This window comes from Schistocerca piceifrons, chromosome X (genome assembly GCF_021461385.2).
Source record: "Schistocerca piceifrons isolate TAMUIC-IGC-003096 chromosome X, iqSchPice1.1, whole genome shotgun sequence".
NCBI lineage: Eukaryota > Metazoa > Arthropoda > Insecta > Orthoptera > Acrididae > Schistocerca > Schistocerca piceifrons.
In genome coordinates, this window is record NC_060149.1 from 909,103,219 (window position 1) to 909,125,469 (window position 22,251).

The 22,251-nt window shown below is 39.8% G+C and overlaps 1 protein-coding gene across 1 annotated transcript in view; it reads left to right on the top strand.

The window, feature by feature from the left end:
* Positions 1-22,251, top strand: part of LOC124721524 (muscle calcium channel subunit alpha-1-like) — an 857,532-nt gene that overhangs the window by 444,253 nt on the left and 391,028 nt on the right. Inside the window, exon 10 of the mRNA XM_047246542.1 lies at positions 10,340-10,442. Coding sequence (XP_047102498.1) covers positions 10,340-10,442 — 103 coding nt within the window. The remainder of the gene's footprint in view (positions 1-10,339; positions 10,443-22,251) is intronic.

Below are 22,251 nucleotides of genomic sequence, written 5' to 3' on the forward strand. Positions count from 1 at the left end.
ACTTAGTATTAACTGATGAAGCTATAACTGTAGTTGTGTGATGGCCAACAGTGAAAGATTTTCAGTGGCATTACTTGACCCCATCAGCTATTGTTTGGTATACTATTTGTGTAGATATCTCATAGACTCAATAGTGGCAAGAACAAGATTTTGGCCAGGTCGATAAGTAGCCAGGCACAGGACCTTTTTCAGCATAGTCTTCAATTTCTGGAAAGCTGCATCACATGACGCGGACCAGTGAAAAGGCACGTTTTTATGCAACAGGCGATGCAACGGCTGAGCCATCGAAGCAGCAGACGGTAAAAACTTGTGATAGTATGCTATTTTCCCCAAGAAGGCCTGCAGTTACTTAACGGATGTAGGGCGAGGAAGGGCATTGATCGCAGCAACAGTTTGCTGAAGCGGACGAATACCATCCCGAGAGAGTTGAAACCCCAAGTACGTGATAGATGCCTGAAAAAATTTTGATTTCTGAAGATTACACTTAAGACCAGCAGTCTGGAAGACATGAAAAAGTGTGTGGAGATTTTGAAGATGGTCGTCAGTGGTGGAGACAGTGACAACAATGTCGTCCTTGTAATTTATACACCCAGGGACAGTGAGCAATAATTGTTCCAAGAATCGCTGAAATAGAGCAGGGGCGCTGGCAACCCCAAATGGCAATCATTGGTATTGATAGAGGCCAAAAGGCATGTTAAGGACCAGAAACTGCCAGGAAGCAGCATCATGAGGAAGTTGATGATAAGCTTCTGACAGGTCAAGTTTAGAAAAATACTGGCCTACAGCAAGTTTAGTGAACAATTCTTCAGGTCGAGGCATAGGGTAAGTGTCGATAAGGCATTGAGCATTTACAGTGGCTTTGAAATCGCCACAGAGACGAGTATCACCATTTGGCTTAGCAACAACGACGACAGAAGAGGACCACTCACTGGAAGTGACAGGAAGCAAGACCCCTGAAGCAGTGAGACGATCCAGCTCCCGTTTGACCTGATCACAAAGGACCAGAGGAATGGGCTGAGCCCAAAAAAACTTAGGCCGAGCAGTGGGTTTAAGCGTGATATGAGCTTCAAAGTCATTTGCACGGCCTAACCCAGGAGCAAAAAGGGACAAAAATGTCGTCAACAAGGAATCCAACTGAGCATAAGGAATATCATCAGAGACAATATTGACTGAGTCATCTATGGAGAACCCAAAAACGCGAAAGGCATCGAAACCAAAATGATTCTCCGTGTTACTATGGTCAACCACAAATATGGGGACAGTGCGAACGACAGATTTTTAAGATACCTCAGCATCAAATTGTCCCAAGAGAGAAATCTTCTGTTTATTGTAAGTCCGTAATTGCCTAGTGACAGGTGACAGGATTGGAGAACCCAACTGAAGATACGTCTGAGAACTGATTATAGTGGCAGCAGAACCAGTATCCACCTGCATGCGAACATCTCGACCAAGTATTTGGACAGTGAGGAATAACTTCCCTGAAAGGGAAGAAGTACAATTGACAGACAACACAGAATCAGAATCAGCGTCATGTTCAGGAACATCATGTATGTGGTCGGATTTGCAAACGGATGACACATGACCCTTTTTTTTTGCATTTGTGACACATGGCCCAATGTTGTGGACAATCTTCTCATGAATGTTTCATAAAACACCGCGGACATGAAGGAGGTTGCCGTGGGTTTTGCTGCAGTTTCTTAGAGATTTGTTTACAGTTAGGCCGAGGCTGTGCTTGGGAGCGTACTGCAGCCATGTCAGCCGGCGGGGACACGCCACACGCTTCGTCAACATCGCACAGAGGTTGTATTTCCCTGACGTCGCCCCATGCCTCTATTTGCGCTCCAGCGGCGTGAGAAATTTCAAAAGACTCAGCGATGGATAGGACTTCATCTAGAGTCGGATTTGCCAACTGAAGGGCACATTGCCTAACTTCTTTGTCGCACGCAGATCGGATAATAGCATCTCGTACCATGGAATTGGCGTAGGATTCTTTGTGAACTTCAGTAACAAATTGAAACTTTCTACTGAGGCTGTGAAGTTCAGCAGCCCAAGCGCGATAGGATTGATTTGGTTGTTTTTGACAACGATAAAAGGCAACACGAGAGGCTACCACATGTGTTTGCTTTTGAAAATAGACAGACAGAAGTGAGCACATTTCAGCAAAGGACAAAGATGCAGGATCTTTCAAAGGAGCCAATTGCAACAACAACCGATACATTTGAGGTGAAATCCATGAAAGGAACAGAGACTTACATGTTTGTTCGTCCGCGACATGAAATGCCAAGAATTGCTGTCGAAGACGTTTTTCGTAATCAGACCAGTCTTCCGCCGTCTCGTCATAAGGAGGAAAAGTAGGTAGAGACGACGACAGGAGATGCCCCGCATTTGATGCCATGACGAAATCACGAATCGCATTTGTGAGAAGCGATTGCTGTTCTATGAGATCTTGCAATAGTTGCTCTAAAGTAGCCATGGAAACATGTGGGTCAACTATGGAAAAGAAAAATCCCATCCTCTTCGCCAATTGTAATAACTTCAACTTGAACAAATATGTTTCAAGGAAGATGCAATACATGAAAGTCACAAATCAAGTAAACAGAGTAAGACATGTGTACACTTTAACAGTCAAATCATAACTGAGTCCAAGTCTAGCGGACGTTGGCTGTCTGGCTGCTTAGGTGGCGCTGCTGCTGCATGGCTGGCAGACAGTGCCGAATGTAGAGGATGTGCGTAACTGTGCGGCGGCACTTTGAAATATTGACGAGTCACAACACTACCATTACAGGCCATGTTCACAAAAGAAGCATTGTGCTAGAGTTTCCCCTCTTTCCAGACTTGTGGACAACTGCAGTATGGGTCTTCTTCTAACTGTGGTATGTTCCTTCCTGCCTGGGTGTCTCATGTAGTCTGCTTTTAATATGTTTATGTTTACCTTGCATCTGCATTGTTCTACACCAGTCTTATGTCTACAGAGCCTGCCCTCACAGATGCCAGACTTACAGCAGTGGGCGTAATCTTACAAACTTCATATGACAAAACAAAACAAAAATGGAATACAAACAAATGTTCATGTGTTAATCAGAATTTGTACTCTGAAATTCCACATAACTTTAAAATTTAGGACCCATAGTAAGTTTTTTTAAAATCATTTTAGGAAAAAAAGCATCCAGAAGGCAATAAAAAAAATCATATTTGTAGAAAGGACAAATCCTCATTGTATGAATGGGAATCATACTTGTGGGTGGAAAGCATACAGCTAGTTGCCTAAGAACTAAGTAGCCCATTCTACTGTTTTGAATATTGTGTAAACTGTTATACAGTGGTGAAGTTATTCATCAATAGTAATAAAGCAACATTTGCTTTAACTGTTCTTATAACTTGTGAAGACATTTCCTGTATATTGTTGCTAAACTGGTATCTGCCCAGTGCAAGTAATACTCTTGTGTCTCTTTGAGCCATTTCTTCCAGATTTGTTCCCTTAATGTAAATTTTTATTTGTGTTACTTCCATATATCATCACGGAGATCATTACTTCAGAAAAATAGTAGGCCTGGGACCCTTTTTTCTGTGTGTCAATTTCTAGGAAGTGTATATTGGACTTTGCAGCTGATATTTCTACTTTCCAGTACCTTTTTGATAATTATAGGTTGGTTCCGAAAAATTGACCCAGTTTCAAATGTTTATAAATGTGTAACCATAAGTCAAATTTCAGTGAACTATATATCATTTTAAAATAGTAAAATAAGTTTTCAAATGGGACCACAAGAGCATTCATAAAGTTGCAGCCACTAGAACAGTCTTAGCTTTCATTAACTTTAATTGGGAAGAAAGTGGTTATTATGAAGTATATAGTTTGATTTCAGTAAAACCAAACTTGTGTTCCTTTGGTCATGATTCCAGCATTTCCCTATCAAAAGAAAATAAATGTTATTAGAATAAAATAGAGCTCATGTAAATGTTTCTTATTGGATGTGAACATCACACAAATTAGGGAGTATTTTGATTTCAAGTCATGGAAGTCAATGAACAGGGTGAACAGAAAACTTAGACTATTGCATGCATCACTCTGGTGTGATTTGAGAAGCAGTTTACTATTCAAATCATTTGCACAGACACTTCATAAAAAATGACAAAGTAAAGTAAGCAGAATTTTTTGAATGTATGCTATGAACCATGGAATGTGTTAATAACTCCCTACCATATGTTAATGATGAAGCACGTTTTACAATGTCTGCATTTCATGACACCAAAATTTTCACAAAACAATTGAACATGAAATGGGTTTCCCAAAATATAATGTGATTTGCAAAGTACCAGTACCAAAAGTTTATGGATATTTCTTTTTCAATGAATATGGCTTAATATATCTGTGACTGTTAATGACTGCTGATAAAGAAAACGGGTGCAGTTCACAGTGCAAATATAATCATGGCAATGCAGTTAGTGACTCCTTCAATGAACTCTGTAATTCTTCCATGAAACATACACTAAAGTGCTATGTGATTTTACTCACAGACAGCCATAGAAGAAAGCTAGGTGAAATTCTAAGTAACTTAAACAATCATATTCAAGTGAGCAGTGTTGTGAAACCCAGCATGAAAACAAAAAACATTGTACAAGGCGCTGACTTGAAAGGTAAAATGCTGCATACCAATGATTTCTTACTTTGTGTACGTGGTGTGAAGGATGTGGGAAGCAATGAAGGTGGTGTCTCCATTGAAGCTCTGAAGAATTTCCTTGAAGAAAATAAGTAGAAAAACATGATTGTTACTACTGTCCTGCATCGGTATGATCTGATCGATAACTCATGTGTGAACAAGGGAATAAAAAAAAAAAATATTTGAATTAGGGCACTATGTTTAAACTATGGAAATTGTTCAATTTTATGGTGTCTAGTGTGAAAAAATTGATTGGGTAGGTAAACTTGTATGTGCGATGATTTTTGAAATAGCTGTAATAAGAATAAAGCTTAAAAATAGCAGTTGAATAATAGCAAGCATGTACAGATCCCCTAACAGTAACATGGAAGAATTTTTCTGTCATTTAAAGGAACTTGTTGACAAGCTCTCACCTCGTAAAAGACAGACTATAGTAGTAGGGTTGTGAACATAGATTCCTTAACTAATAGTATAAATTATCTTAGATATATTGATATTTTACAGTCCTATAATTACACCCATGTGAATTCAACACCAACAAGAATTACATGTGACTCTCGGACATGTATTGATCATGTTATTATGAACTTAAGAAAGGAAGATCTTGTAGTTAGAACTGTTGAGAATCACATTTCAGATCATAATGCATTAGTCCTGAGCTTCATAAGAAAAAGAAATAGTATCTGATGGAGATCTATTTACCTACAAAAGAAAACTTGAGTATTGTATGTTAAAGGAAACTCTGGCACAGATAAATTGGCATCAGGTAGGTCTATATGAAACAGAAGATTTTAAATAAAAGTGACAAATTTTATACGACATTAACCCATTGTCTTAATCAAGTGTGCCCAGTGGTCAAAATACTAAGGAAAACTGACAATATCAGGAATCATAAACTTCCCCCTAACGTGATAAAATTAAAGGAAGATATGAAGGATTTATACATTCTTTTTAGAGACAACAAACTGCAGTACTTCCAATATAAATACAAAGCCTGTAGGAAAACCTACAGGGAAGCACTTAAGATATTAAAAGCACAGATGCATGCTGAACAGATGAGGCAATCTAGTAATGTTAACAAAATAGTGTGGAGTGTAGTAAATATGGAAAATGGAGGGAGCGACAATGTAGTGTGCAATAACATAATAAGTGAATGAAAAATTGCTGACTGACCCAAAGGAAGTATGTGAGAGATTCATAGACCAGTTTAGTAAGATGAGTAAGGAGGATGTGATAAACCCACCACAGGTGCTAAATCTCAATAATGTTAGCAATTAATTCTTCGTGGGGTGTGTTACAAAATTAGGAATTCTGAAAACCATTTCCAACTTAAAATTAAATACATCCAGTTGCTGGGATGACATCTCAGCGAAATTTCTGAAAGAATGCTGTAATGAATTAATAAAGCTACTACAACATTTAATAAACAGTGCTTTCAGTCAGGGGTCATTTCCTGACCTGTTAAAAGTCTCTGAAATAATACTGGTGCTTAAAAAGGGGATAACTACAGATATACAAAATAATAGACCTATTTCATTGACATCACTACTTAGTAAGCTGTTGGAAAGGCTACATCTAGATGAACTTGAATCATTTTTCTGTATGTACAATTGATTAAAAAACTGTCAGCATGGTTTCACGAAGGTCTGGCCCACAATAATAGCTATAGCTACATTTTTGCAAGTGGTATTGAATAAACTTGATGATGGAAACAAAGTTATTGGCACCTTTTTAGACCTATCCAAAGCTTCTGACTCTGTAAATCATTCTGTTCTACATAAATTAGAAACTTATGGAGTCAGAGGAGTTGCTTTAGATTTTTTAAGATCGTACCTTGCTGGCAGGAGACAATGTGTAAAGCTGTATAATGCAACTGGGAGACACACACAAACAGTAAAATCATCTTATAAAATTCTTAACTCTGGAGTCCCTCAGGGAAGCATTATCGGGCCTTTTTTGTTTATTGTGTACATCAATGATATAACAATTCCACAAAATTCAAACATAGTAAATTATGCTGATGATACCTCCTTCATAAGTTGGGGCTCTAAAAACAGTTATCAGTGCAAAATAATGCAGAGAACATAAGCCTCATCTCAGAATATCTCACCAAAAACAAATTGTTACTAAATAAGGACAAGACAATTCTTATGGAGTTTCTGCTAAATTATAGTTCAAGGCAAGTGGATACAGAACAAGAACTATCAGATGAAACAATTGATAAACATAAATTCCTGGGTATTAAAGTAGACAAACATCTTACATGTAAAACCTACCTGCTAAAATGTCTTTCTAGCATCATAGCGCAACCTGCTTTAAGACAAATCTATTTTGGAATTATACACTCCCACCTGCAATATGGTATCAAGATTTGGAGTGGGACACCAACAGTATGTATGGATAGGGCTTTTAGAGCCCAGAAAAGAGCAATTAGAATAATGGCTAATATTAGTAAGTGTCAGTCCTGCAGAGAATATTTCATTAAGTATAACATCCTAACAGTGTTCATCATATGTTCTCAGAACTATACTGTTTGTAAAAAAAAATATGGAGCATAGTGTAATCAGTTGTGAAATCCATAATTATAATACAAGAAAAAAATTACTATATAAAATTCAGTAATAAAATAGCAACAGATCATAGTGCATTTTCTACTGGAAGACATTTTTGTAACAGATTGCCAAATAATACAAAATTGTTAAAAGGAAACATATTTAAGACAAAATTAAAGCAACTGTTAATTGATAAATGTTTGTAATCCATCAGGGATTTTTAATGTTTATTGTGTATAACTTATCTTTACTTCTAAACTTTTTTTAATGTTATTGTGTTTGTAAACTGACTATACTCATGACTATTAAGTTATTATGCAAAAATAAACCATTTATTTATTTATCTAGTACTTTTACAGAACAGGCTTCTTTCTAAAACTGATAAATATGTGAAGAATTTCATTTTCCAACTCCATGATGCTTCAACCACTTGGCTCAGAGATGCCTGCCACTTTCTAAGTGAATGTCTAGTTTAATGATGGATACATCGCATAAGGAAAGCAAATTTTCTATTAATGTCTACTGATATCACACACACACACACACACACACACACACACACACACACACACACACACACAGACCAAGATAAGTTTAAGGACATAAATGCTTATCCTGTTGAGAATGGTCTTTCAGATCATGGTGCACAGCTAGTTACAGTACATGACGTAGCTCCATGCAGTATATCAAATTAGACTTTCAAAGCAGTGCGTTCAATTAGCAATATAAATATTGCAAACTTTAGGGGGAGCCTACAGCAGCTAGACTGGGATGAAGTGTATAAGGAACCCGATGCAAACTTGAAATATAACTTATTTCACAATACATTTTTAAGGGTATTTGAAAATTGTTTTCCCAAGAAAATAGTTAAACATAATTCCAAGAAAACACACAAAAAACCTTGGCTAACTAAAGGAATAAGAATATCTTGCAACCATAAAAGAGAACTGTATCCAACAGCAAGAGGGAGTACTGACCCCAAAACTGTTCAATATTATAAAAACTATTGTGCTGTACTAAGAATAGTTATTAAAAAATCCAGAAGCATGTGTATCATGTCTGAGATCAGTAACTCTGATAATAAAATTAAAGCAATTTCGAATATTATTGAAAGGGAAACAGGGCAACCAAGAGCACAGGAAGACTTGAGTGCCATAAAACTGAATGACAAGTGTACTAACAAACAATCAGAAATTGAAAATATTTTCAATAATCATTTTTTAAATGTTGTGGAGAAAATAGAAGAGGCCATACCTGTGCAGTTTGAAACAACTGTAATTCCACCAACCTCTCCCTCTGAAATCAGTAAAACAATAAACTCACTGACAAGTAAAAGCTCTTACAGAATTGATGGCATTTCCAGCAAGGTACTTAAAGCTTGTTCCCCACAGTAAATAGGATTCTCAGCCACATATGTAATAGCTCTTTGGAGCAGGGTGTTTTCCCCGATAGACTGAAATATGCCATTGTAAAACCATTGCATAAAAAGGAGGATACGTCAGATGTCAACAACTACCGCCCAATCTCTCTTCTGACAGCTCTATCAAAAATTTTTGAGAAAGTAATGTATTCAAGAGTAGCCTCCCGTATTTGTAAAAATAAAGTACTAACAAAATGTCAGTTTGGTTTTCAGAAAGGCTTTTCAACAAAAAATGTTATATACGCTTTCACTGATCAAATATTAAATGCTCTGAATAATCGGACATCACCCATTGGTATTTTTTGTGATCTCTCAAAGGCCTTTGATTGTGTAAATCATGGATTTCTTTTAGATAAGCTAAATCATTATGGTTTGAGGGGGGCAGTGCACAAATGGTTTAATTCATACTTAACTGGAAGAATGCAGAAAGTTGAAATAAGTGGTTCATGTAATGTTAAAACAACAGCTGATTCCTCAAACTGGGGGGGGCTATCAAGTACGGGGTCCCACAGGTCCTTTACTTTTCTTGATATACATTAATGACAAACTATTCCACATTGATGAAGATGCAAAGTTAGTTCTTTTTGCTGATGATACAAGTATAGTAATAACATCCAAAAACCAAGAACTAAGTGATGTAATTGTTAATGATGTTTTTCACAAAGTTATTAAGTGTTTCTCATCAAACGGACATTCATTAAATTTTGATAAAACACAGTATATACAATTCCATACAGTAAATGGCGCAACTCCAGTAATAAATATAGACTTTGAACAGAAGTCTGTAGCTTAGGCAGGATTTTCAAAATTTTTAGGTGTGTCCATTGATGAGAGGTTAAACTGGAAGCAACGCACTGATGGTCTGCTGAAATGTCTGAGTTCAGCTACGTATGCTGTTAGGGTTATTGCAAAGTTTGGTGATAAGAATCTCACTAAATTAGCTTACTATGCCTACTTTCATTCACTGCTTTCATATGGCATCATATTCTGGGGTAATTCATCGTTGAGTAGAAAAGTATTCATTGCTCAAAAACGTGTAATCAGAATAATTGCTGGAGCCCACCCACGGTCATCCTGCAGACATCTATTTAAGGATCTAGGGATCCTCACAGTAACCTCACAGTATATGTATTCACTTATGAAATTTGTTGTTCATAATCCAACCCAGTTCAAAAGTAATAGCAGTGTGCATAGCTATAACACCAGGATAAAGGATGATCTTCATTATGTAGGGTTAAATCTGACTTTGGCACAGAAAGGGGTAAATTATGCTGCATTATGCTGCCACAAAAGTCTTTGGTCACCTACCAAACAGCATCAAAAAAAGCCTGACAGATAGCCAACTAACATTTAAAAATAAATTAAAAGAATTTCTAGATGACAACTCCTACTCATTGGCTGAATTTTTAGATATAAATTAAGGGGGGGGGGGGGGGGGGAACATAGTGTCATGCAATATTTTGTGTAATGTAATATCTTGCACAGACATCTTTTATTAACCTAAAACATTCCACATCATTATGAAGTGTCGTATTCATGATCTATGGAACAAGTATTAATCTAATCTAATCTAAAGAGAGAGTGAGTGAGTGAGTGAGTGAGTGAGTGAGTGTGTGTGTGTGTGTGTGTGTGTGTGTGTGTGTGTAAGCAAATAAGTTATTTGCAATTTTCTCTTTATTGCTTTTAAATGCTGTGTCCTTCTATTTTAGTAAAAACACAGAATGAAATGGAAACCGCAGACAGAGCTGAAGGTGATGAACTGGAAGTAGAGCAAGAATCTTGGTGGAGAAAAAAGAAAAAGGACTTCGACAGGTCAGTTGTACATTATGTACTCATATTATTTGTATCTTTAAGCAAAGATGAATAATTTTATCAGTCCTTCCATTTTCATTGATTTTTTTAATGTGTCATGTACTGTGATCCTTAAAAGAACATGTTAACTACCTCTAAAATACCTTATAAAGTTACAGTTGAAAAATGAATCAAAACAGAACACACTATTTTCAATATATATGAATGCTCGAGAATTTTATCAGTATTTCCAATACATACCCCCCTAGGAGGCTCGCCACCCTTTGGCGGGTTCGTGCTTCACTACTACAGGGCCCCAGCCTTTGTAGGACTTTTTCCCTTCTGTGCTGTATGTCTATCCTCTTGCTATTCTTTTTCCCCTCTCTTGGGGAACATGTCTGGGGTATTATTGAGAATGTTTTGCATTCTGTCACTGACCTGCAAACAGTCTCAACTTTCTTTTTGGCTCCATTTTCCTGTCTTTGTTTCCCTTCTCCTCTTGTTCCTCCGCTTTGGTATTTGAGGATTCTCTTTTTTCTTCTTCCTCCCTGTGCGCCCCTGAAGGCCAGCCCATGTGTATGATGTGTAAAAGGTGACTGGGTAACGCATAATTCCCAGCCCCGGATCAACAGATAGGGTTCGCACATACCCCCTGGTACAGGTCAGGCCCAGGAATTGCCTGAGCTGTAACCTTCCCAAACTGCCCATTGGTTCCTCCATCAGGTGTTTGGGAGGTGTGAACAATCACCTATGGCAGGTGCGCCCCCTTGTAAAGAGGGCCCCTAGTTGGAAGGAGTGTGCCATTGGAGATTCTGGCAATCATGGGGGATTTCCTCACGATGAGTCAATCATCCTCTCCATCGAGTTTGATGAAACATGAACGTAATGAGGCTACTGATTTGTAGACCTTTCCCGCTGCACATGGTTCCTTGTGGTATCTCGTACTGAAGATGGCCAGTCCTTCACCACAGTCGATCCATTTATTATTCAGAAAGGTGTTGATGCCATTGTTGGTCCTGTGAAATCCTGTTCTCATTTATGGAATGGCACTTTGCTTTTGGAGACAGCTTCTGATTCTCAAGCACAACAATTACTTGCTGCCTCGCTTCTCCATGGCTACCCTGTTCGTGTCGAGTCACATAGAACTTTGAATTCTTCCTGTGGTGTTATTTACACCAGGCTTCTTGATGGTTTAACTGAGGCTGAAATACAATCTTACCTCTCTGATCAGGGTGTCATTGCTGTCCATTGTGTAATGAAAAAGGTCGATTCCTCCTTGGTGCCCACCCGCACTCTTTTCCTCACCTTTGATAGGGTGGTGCTGCTGTCCAAGATTAAAGCAGGCTATGAAATCATCACAGTCTGACAGTACATTCTGAATCCAGTGCGCTGCTACCAGTGTCATCAGTTTAACCACACTAGAACATCTTGTCGACACCCAGTGACCATGCCACCTCCTTCCAGGATTGTCCTGTGTATCTAGATGAACGGGCTGTTCAAGAGATTTGGATAAAGGAAAAAGTGCCTTATTGAGCAGCTCACAAGTTATTGGTGAGTCACAAACCCTGTGTTCTCCTGTTTGGCAGCTAATGTGACCTCTAATTTGGCTGTGAGGTTGTGAAATCGCCAAGTGTCAAGGTAGCATTGCCATTCTCCATTCCCGCTGTGCAAAAAACTGTCAAACTCTCGCCTAAAGGGGCTAAGCTACCCACTACACAACTGGCAGGCAGTAAAGGACAGAAGGAGTACTTCCGAGAAGACTTCCTCCATCCCTCCAGCCAAACAACACTCAAGTCTTCCTCTAACCAGAATTGCTTGAAGAAGTAGGCTAAAGACAAACAGTCTTCTCCTTTACAGACTCAAAGATCCTGCTTGATGGTGTCACCACATGGTCACTTACCCTGGCTGGCCTCTGTCTCACTGGTGTGCACCACCAACCATTTTTCGGCATTGGACTCCACAAACCAACCACACAAGCACGCCGATGCTCCTGTGGACCCCATGGAGCTGGATCCTCCTGCTTCTGTGCCCTGTAGTAGTGACTCTCCACCAGCTGTCCCTCGGCAGCCACCGAGTTGAAACCCCTACATCTCTTCCTCCTCATGACTGTCCTCCAATGGAACATTCATGGCCTTTGGTTCCACAAAGAGGATTTACAAATGATTCTAGCATTGCATCATCCCCATGTACTCTGCCTTCAGGAAATGAAATTGCACCCTCAAGACTGCTTTGAGCTTTCATATTACTTACCAGTTTATTTTGACCTTCCCCCTGAGATTGGCATTCCATCTTGTGGGGGCGTTATGCTGCTCGTACAGGATGACCTTCATAATCAACCCACCTCCCTGACTACCCGTCTTCAAGCTGTTGCCGTTCGCATTTCCATCGCCACCTGACTTTCTCCTTCTGTACCATTTATGTACCTCCATCTTTCGATGTCACCAGAGCAGACTTCCTTCAGCTTATTGGGCTTCTACCTCCCCCATTTTTGCTACTCAGTGACTTTAATGCACATCATCCCCTTTGAAGTTCTCCCAGGACCTGTCAGAGAGGTGCCCTCTTGGCTGACCTTCTTAACCAACTCAACTTCTTCTGCCTCAGCACTGGAGCATCCACTTTCCTTTCTGACTCCTCGCACACGTATTCCCATTTGGACCTATTCTTTTGCACTCCCCAGCTTTCCCATCATCTTGAGTGGTTCGTTCTTTCTGATGTATACTCAAGCGACCATTTCCCGTGTGCTCTCCATCTGCTGACTCCTACCCCATCCACATGCATGCCCAAACGGCAGCTCACTAAGGCTGACTGGCAGCTTTAGTCCTCCTTGGCAACCTTCACAGAACAAGATTTCCTCAGTTGTGATGACCAGGTGGACTGTCTCACCAACTGCTGCAGAATGTTCCATTCCTTGCACTTCCTCTTTACCACATTGTGTCCAAGTCCCTTAGTGGACTGAGGCATGCTGCAATGCAGTTCGCGCACAGAGACATAATCTCCACATTTTTAACTGCCACCCTACACTTGAAAACTGAATTCATTATAAACAGATGCATGCAAAGTGTCGTTGAGTTCTTCGGGATAGCAAAAGAGCTATTTGGATTTCATTCACTAGTTCTTTTAACAATTCCACACCTTCCTCTGTTGTGTGGGCCAACCTCTGATGGCTCTCGGGAACTGAGATCCATTCTCCCATATCTGGCCTGACAGTAGGTGCTGATGTCATTGTGGATCCTGTTTCTATCTCCATTACCCTGGGCCGCCATTTTGTGGAAGTTTCAAGCTCTTCCCACTATCACCCTGCCTTCATCCACGGGGAACGAGTGGAGGAGGCTCGGGAGATGACCTTCTCTTCTCCAATTCATAAGTGCTACAATGCCACCTTCACTATGAGGGAGCTAGATCATGCTCTCAGTTCATCCTTGTCCGTTCAAAACTCGACTATGGGTGCCTTGTTTATGCGTCTGCACGCCCATCCCTTTTACACTGTCTCAACACTATCCTTCATCATGGCATCTGTTTGGCCATGGTCACCTTTTACACCAGCCCAGTTGAGAGTCTGTATGCTGAATCTTCTGAACTACCAATGTCCTACTGCCATTACTTTCACCTCAACAGGTATGCATGCCCTTTTTCTGCCATGCATGGCCACCCCTCCTATGCCTCCTTCTTTTATGATTCCTTAGATCGTTAGTATAAGGCTCGTCCCTCTTCTCTGTTACCTCCTGGAGTCCACTTTCGCCACTTGCTATGGCAGCTTAACTTCACGCTACCTGCAACTTTCCCAGTGGGTGTGAACCCTTCACTACCTAGGGTTCATGAAGTGGGCCAATGTTGACATTGGCCTTCATTCACTTTGTAAGGACACTGCTCCAGCCTCACTCTATCGCCTTCAGCTTCATGACCTTCACATGGAACTTAGCGATAGTACCTTTGTATACACTGCTGGCTCTCGGATTGACCGTGGGGTCGCATGTGCCTTCGTCATTGGCACCCGTGTCTTTTAATATCAGCTTCTGGCACACTCCTCAGTATTTGCAGCTGAGCTTTTCACCTTGTATCAGGCCACGGAGTACATCCAGCGACACAGCCTTCCCAATTGTGTCCTCTGCACAGACTCACTCAGTGCCCTCCAAAGTTTCTGTGCGTTGTACACTGCTCATCCCTTAGTGCAGCAGCTCCAGGAAAACTGTCACTTGCTCACTCTTGGTGGAGCCAATGTCATGTTTCTGTGGGTCCCTGGTCATGTTGGTATGCCAGGAAATGAGGCTGCTGACACTGCTGCCGAGGCTGCAGTCCTTGTACCTCAGCCCACGAATACCTCTATTCCCTCCAATGATCTCTGCATTGCCGTCTGTCAGGAGGTGGTGTCCCTTTGGCATCGCCAATGGTTCTCCCTTCATGGGAAAAAGCTTCAGCTTATTAAACCTCTCCCGGCATCTTGGATGACCTCTTCTCAGTCCTCCCGCCACGAGGCTGTATATTGGGCACTGCCTTTTTAGCCATCATCATTAGCTGATTTGCTTAGCGGCGCTGCCCCACCACTTTGTAGACATTACGCCCAAATTTTAACTGTTCACCACTTCCTGCTGGAATGCCCTTTTTTTACCAATTTGTATTCAAGCTTGGGTTTGCCATCTGATTTATTAGCCGTTTCAGCAAATGACACATGTTTTACTTTTTATCTGCCGATGTGCCCTGAAACAAAACAAGGCAATACATATATTTCTTTCCAGTAGTGGAAGAATCAAAGTGTTGAACAGAAACTAGTTCACAGCAAGCAGCTTAACTGTTAATATTATAGTCTTATATTATGGAACTGCAAACAAATAGAAATGATTTAAGGATACCAAAAGTAGAGATCACTGTCCAAGAATTACATAAGGGTCATTGGTTGAAATTCCTAGGCATGTAGAGATGGGACAAGTAAAGGAAAATCTATGACAATTGTTAGCACAGAAATGTTATTATTCCTTACAAGAATTTCTTAATGATAATATGACAGTCTGAGCAAGAAAGTAAGTGGCCAAAATGTTTTGTTATTTAAGATTAGAAGTTTTATATCTAATAAATGACTGTAAAAATTATTCTCTCTGGACTGATGACCTCAGAAGTTAAGTCCCATAGTGCTCAGAGCCATTTATTCTCTCTTTTTACAGTAATACTGTTGTTAGGCTACACACAGTCTCTGTAAGTTATAGGTTAATAATTATTGTTTGTGTAATTCACCATGAATGAGCCTCTGATCAATCAAAATGTTCACTGGAAGCTGTTCAGACACGTTTCCCATGTTCTGCATAATTTTTGCTAGTATTTTTCAAGGCAAGACGCTAAATCACAATGCATGAGAGGTCCATATGATCAGGCACCACCATGTTCGCTATAAATGCAGAGCTATAACTGATGCTTCCTGGTCATAATGATAGAGTAATATTATTATGCCATTCCTAGCCTCATGCTTCCACACAATATTTGATGCAATATTATTGTGTCAATAATATTGAGGAGTTGAGGGCTGCCTGGTGGTATTTGGGGTTGACTGAATGTAGAATGAACTTTACAGTTCACAGCCATAATATTACACTGTCCAGTTACATTAATGTGACCATCTGTCAGAAGCCTGAATAACTATCTTTTGCAGCACAGAGCACTGCAAGACATGGAGGAAGAGAGTCTGTGATGTTCTGGAAGGTACAGACAGGGATGTGGAGCCATGCCAACTCCTGTGCTTTGGCCAGCTATGTTACATTTCTCGACAGAGGATCCATGTTGTGAATAGTCCAATCAATGTTGTCCCACAGATTTTCAATTGGTTTTGTGTCTTGGGAAGTTGGTGGCAAGGGGAGTGTGGTAAACTCATCCTGGTGCTCTTCAAACCATGCCTATACACTGTGAGCTGTGTGATATGTTGCATTTTCCTGCTAGTAGATGCCATTGTGCCAAGAAGAAACAGACTGCATGTAGGGCTTAACTTGGTCTCCAAGGACAGGTGAATATTTGCATTGATCCATTGTGTTTTTCAGAATGATGAAATCACTCAGGGAATGCCAAAAGAACACTTCCCAGACCATAGTGCTCCCTTCTCTGGCTTGAACCCTTCTGACGATTGTTGCAGGACCATCACACCAGTGGTCATCTGTCCGATGGAGCATAAAACATGATTCATCAGAAAAGACCACCTCTTGCCACTCAGTAGTCATCCAATTGTGGTACTGGCATGCAAATTCAAGCATTCATCACTGCTGGACAGCAGTCACCATGGGTGTGTGGACCAGGCGGAGAGGCCCATATGCAGCAACATTTGCAGAACGGTCATTGAGGAGACACTGTTGGTAGCTCCTATGTCCATCTGGGCAATCATTTGCTGAACAGTGGCACATGTATTTTCCTGTACACATCTCCACAGCTATTGTTGAGTCCTTTCATCTATGGACTGTGGTGCAGGACAATTGGCTCACTGCCAGTTTTGGATAGCACAATTTTGCCATACATTGTATACATTAATCACGGTGGCATGCAAACAGTTTACAAACTTAGCAATTAAGGAATGCTTCCTTCTTTGGCCTAAAGCCAGTGATTGTTTTATTTTGGAGGTCTGCATTACAACAATGTATGCACCGATTTCTGCATCCCCCAAACACACTTCATATGCCCTCCACAGCTAGTGCTTACGCCTCCCGTCTGTAAGTGGTTATTGCACTTTGACGTCATACATAGGCAGTGGTCACATTAATGTGATTAGACAGTGTAGGTACAAAAATAATATACAAATTATGCATAACTCTCTTAGGATTAACATTGCTGTTTTATAAGCTGGTGCAGAAGTCTGTAAGTTGCATGCTGGTAGCAGACATCAGGAAGGAAATTGATAATCCACTGATATTCAAAAACTAAGTAAATAAGTAGCTAATTAGCCATTCCTTCCATATTCCATGAGAGTATCTTGTCTCAGATGTGTAAATTCTTCATCAATCTAATGTTGTTTAAAACACGAACAGCTGCTAGCATGAGTTTCTTAGAAGTAGATACCTTGGGGGTTGCAAAGCAACTCAAATCACTTGATACGGGCATGTCTTCAGGTCCAGATTGTATACCGATTAGGTTCCTCTCAGATTACACTGATACAATAGCTCCCTACTTAGCAATCATATGCATCCGCTCGCTCACCGATAGATCAATACCTACAGATTGGAAAATTGCACAGGTTGCACCAGTGTTTAAAAAGGGTAGTAGGAGTAATCCATTGAACTACAGACCTATATCATTGACGTCGGTTTGCGGTAGGGTTTTGGAGCATATACTGTATTCAAACATTATGAATCACCTCAAAGGGAACGATCTATTGATACGCAATCAGCAAAGTTTCACAAAACATCGTTCTTGTGCAACGCAGCTAGCTTTTTATTCGCACAAAGTAATGGCCGCAATCGACAGGGGATCTCAAGTTGATTCCGTATTTCTAGATTCTCGAAAAGCTTTTGACACCGTTCCTCATAAGTGACTTCTAATCAAGCTGTGGGCCTATGGGGTATCATCTCAGTTGTGCGACTGGATTCGTGATTTCCTGTCAGGAAGGCCGCAGTTCGTAGTAATAGACGGCAAATCATCGAGTAAAACTGAATTGATATCAGGTGTTCCCCAGGGAAGCATCCTGGGACCTCTGCTGTTCCTGATCTATATAAATGACCTGGGTGACAATCTGAGGAGTTCTCTGAGGTTGTTTGCAGATGATGCTGTAATTTACCATCTAGTAAGGTCATCTGAAGACCAGTATCAGTTGCAAAGCAATTTAGAAAAGATTGCTGTATGGTGTGGCAGGTGGCAGTTGACGCTAAATAACGAAAAGTGTGAGGTGATCCGCATGAGTTCCAAAAGAAATCCGTTGGAATTCGATTACTCGATAAATAGTACAATTCTCAAGGCTGTCAATTCAACTAAGTACCTGGGTGTTAAAATTATGAACAACTTCAGTTGGAAATACCACATAGATAATATTGTGGGGAAGGCGAGCAAAAGATTGCGTTTCATTGGCAGGACACTTAGAAGATGCAACAAGTCCACTAAAGAGACAGCTTACACAACACTCGTTCGTCCTCTGTTAGAATATTGCTGCGCGGTATGGGATCCTTATCAGGTGGGATTGACGGAGGACATTGAAAGGGTGCAAAAAAGGGCAGCTCGTTTTGTATTATCACGTAATAGGGGAGAGAGTGTGGCATATATGATACGCGAGTTGGGATGGAAGTCATTAAAGCGAAGACGTTTTTCGTCGCGGCGAGATCTATTTACGAAATTTCAGTCACCAACTTTCTCTTCCGAATGCGAAAATATTTTGTTGAGCCCAACCTACATAGGTAGGAATGATCATCAAAATAAAATAAGAGGAATCAGAGCTCGAACAGAAAGTTTTAGGTGTTCGTTTTTCCCGCGCGCTGTTCGGCAGTGGAATGGTAGAGAGATAGTATGATTGTGGTTCGATGAACCCTCTGCCAAACACTTAAATGTGAATTGCAGAGTAATCATGTAGATGTAGATGTAGATGTAGACCTAAACTTTGCCATCATATAGGCAGCTGATAGTGTTCTATGTAAAGTGATGTAAATGCTTTGGTTGAAATGTTTGAGAATGCCATGGCTTCTCCTCTTCCACTATTCAGCTGTTATTTTTATCTGAGTAGCAATCTTTATGCTGATATACATATATAAAGCAATCTAGAAGTAATTCCCACAGTTACAGGTTGGGTGAATTAGCACAAGTCACAATTGATGTTTAGCACACTTTAGAGAAGTTGAGAAGTTGCCTTCAGTGGATGCTTCTGCCTCTTAGTTTATAGCTTCACTCGTTCCACATCCTGAAAAGCTCTCTTTCTTGCTGTAATTTACAGAACACAGTGTATGAATGTGTATATGAATGAATTAACACATTCACCACCACTGTCTGTCCTCTTCGAATGTGTAGGTGAATTGTCAATTTTCTGGCAAATTTAAAGACTAATTACACAGTAGTCAAGCATCTTAGAGGTACACATGTAGCACCATTTTAAAACCATACTTCATAGATTAGGAAATATGCTTGCTTATGAATATGTATGCATCAATACTGATATATTAGCATTAAAAGAACATAAAAAATCTCTCCCCCCAGAAAAAGTTTTGCATTTGCTCACAAAGATTTCAAGTGGAAATAAAAACAAAAAATCACAAGTACATATTTATTTCATATTTTATAAAAAAAATGATTATATCTAATTTATACATAATTTACTTCCAAATGGTAAACATGAAAACATTGTAGTACACAATGTCCAACATTGCAGTTTTTGCAACACAATCTGCTTTCTTTCTTTATCTGCTTGTCAGTCTCTTTCTTTCTATTTCACAGCAAACTGTACAGTAGCATGTGGTGTTTACTTTGTTTTCAGTGGCTGGCACCTTTTCTAAAAACCTGTGACCAAAATTTCTATATAGGCTAGTGGCTGGTGTTAGTTCTGATGATTGAATGTCTCCTCCTGCAGCTACCAAATCTGTGCCAACTTTTCTTATAAATTTCCCTAGAGATAAATAGCTGATATGTAGCCGAAGCTGTAGAAAGGGCCCAACAATCTTTCAAGGACTTGAAAAAGGTAGGGAAATTTGTAAAGAAAAAGAAAGTTCTGTTGTTAGGTAGTTCCCATGGTAGAGGTGTTGGCCAACTACTGCAGAAAAATCTAGGTCCAGAGTACCAGGTCATAAACTTTTTCAAGCCTAGTGCAGATCTGGGTCAGGTAACAGAGGATGTAGGTTGCTTATGCAAGGATTTCACAAACGAGGATGCCGTGGTTATAGTGGGTGGTCCGGGAAATGGCATTGACAGACTCTCTGAATATTCCATAGAGAGTGACCTGGTGAAAATAGCATCAGCAACGAATCATACAAGTGTGGGATTTGTGTCTGTGTTGAGGCGCCATGATCGGCCTCATTTGAACTCTTTCATTGAGAGGGTGAACTTGGAGTTGGAGTGGCTGGTTTGATTCCTGTGGATGCTATCGATAGGTGGGACTACACTAGGCATGGCCTTCACCTCAATAGGAAAGGGAAGGGAAAACTGTCTGGGTTGATTGCAGAAAACGTAAGGGGGGACACTGTCACAAGTGGTAAAATACCAGTGGTCACAGGTGTCAGAGGGATGCCTTTTTTAGAATATGGAAGGGGGAAAGTAGTCTAATTAAGTCAGGTGATGCTGAGGGAATTAGATTAGGAAATGAGGCACTTAAAGTAGTAAAGGAGTTTTGCTATTTGGGGAGCAAAATAACTGATGATGGTCGAAGTAGAGAGGATATAAAATGTAGGCTGGCAATGGCAAGGAAAGCGTTTCTGAAGAAGAGAAATTTGTTAACATCCAGTATTGATTTAAGTGTCAGGAAGTCATTTCTGAAAGTATTCGTATGGAGTGTAGCCATGTATGGAAGTGAAACATGGACGATAAATAGTTTGGACAAGAAGAGAATAGAAGCTTTCGAAATGTGGTACTACAGAAGAATGCTGAAGATTAGATGGGTAGATCACATAACTAATGAGGAAGTATTGAATAGGATTGGGGAGAAGAGAAGTTTGTGGCACAACTTGACCAGAAGAAGGGATCGGTTGGTAGGACATGTTCTGAGGCATGAAGGGATCACCAATTTAGTATTGGAGGGCAGCGTGGAGGGTAAAAATCATAGAGGGAGACCAAGAGATGAATACACTAAGCAGATTCAGAAGGATTTAGGTTGCAGTAGGTACTGGGAGATGAAAAAGCTTGCACAGGATAGAATAGTATGGAGAGCTGCATCAAACCAGTCTCAGGACTGAACACCACAACAACAACAAAAGGGGGAAAGAAAACGAGTTTTAAGAGAGATTGGCAGGCACACTCAGTTTGAGAAAACAGATGAACAGGAGTCAAATTTTAGCATACAGCCTCCATTTAAACAATGTTTAACAGAAAGTAATCAGAAACTGCCATTTAATCTTCGCCAAAGCAGTTGTAATCCCATTAGTATTCAGTATCAGTTATCATTATTACAACAGAACATTCCAGGACTCAGAAATAAAGTTGATGAACTACTCATTTGTATTGATGAAATGAATTCATCTAACCAAATTGACATAATCTGCCTCTCTGAACATCAAGTGACCACTGGTATAGATATCTTAGACATTTCAGGATTTAAGCTAGCCTCCTACTTCTGCAGAGTAGATATGGATGGAGGAGGAGTTGCCACATTTATTAAAAACTATCATAAATTCAAGAACATTGACATTAATAAATTCTGTTTAGAGCAGCACCTAGAAGCATGTGCAACAGAAATAGAGTTTCATAACATATCCTATACAATAGTAACTATTTACTGAGCACCTGCAGGAAATTATAATCTATTCATAAATCATCTAGAAGCTCTTTTGGGTTATTTAACAGAAAGAAACAAAGAAATTTTGATTGCTGGTGACTTTAATACAGATTTTCTAATGCAATCTTCCAGTAAACATTTACTGCAGTTAGTAATGTTGTCTTTGAATCTAACTCACACTGTAAACTTTCCAAGTAGAATCACTAAATCCTCAAGGACAGCCATTGATAACATTTTTATAGACAAATCAAAGGAACTAAATCATATAATAAAACCTGTTATAAATGGACTATCAGATCATGACATGCAGCTCCTTGTTTTAGATGTAAATTCTAAGCAGATTATCAAGACTGCTAAATCTGAGTACAGGAGGGTAGTCAATCAACTAAAAATTGAGTGTTTTGGAAAACTGCTAAAAGATATGAACTGGAAAGATGTTTATAGTGCTCATGACACAAATGAAAA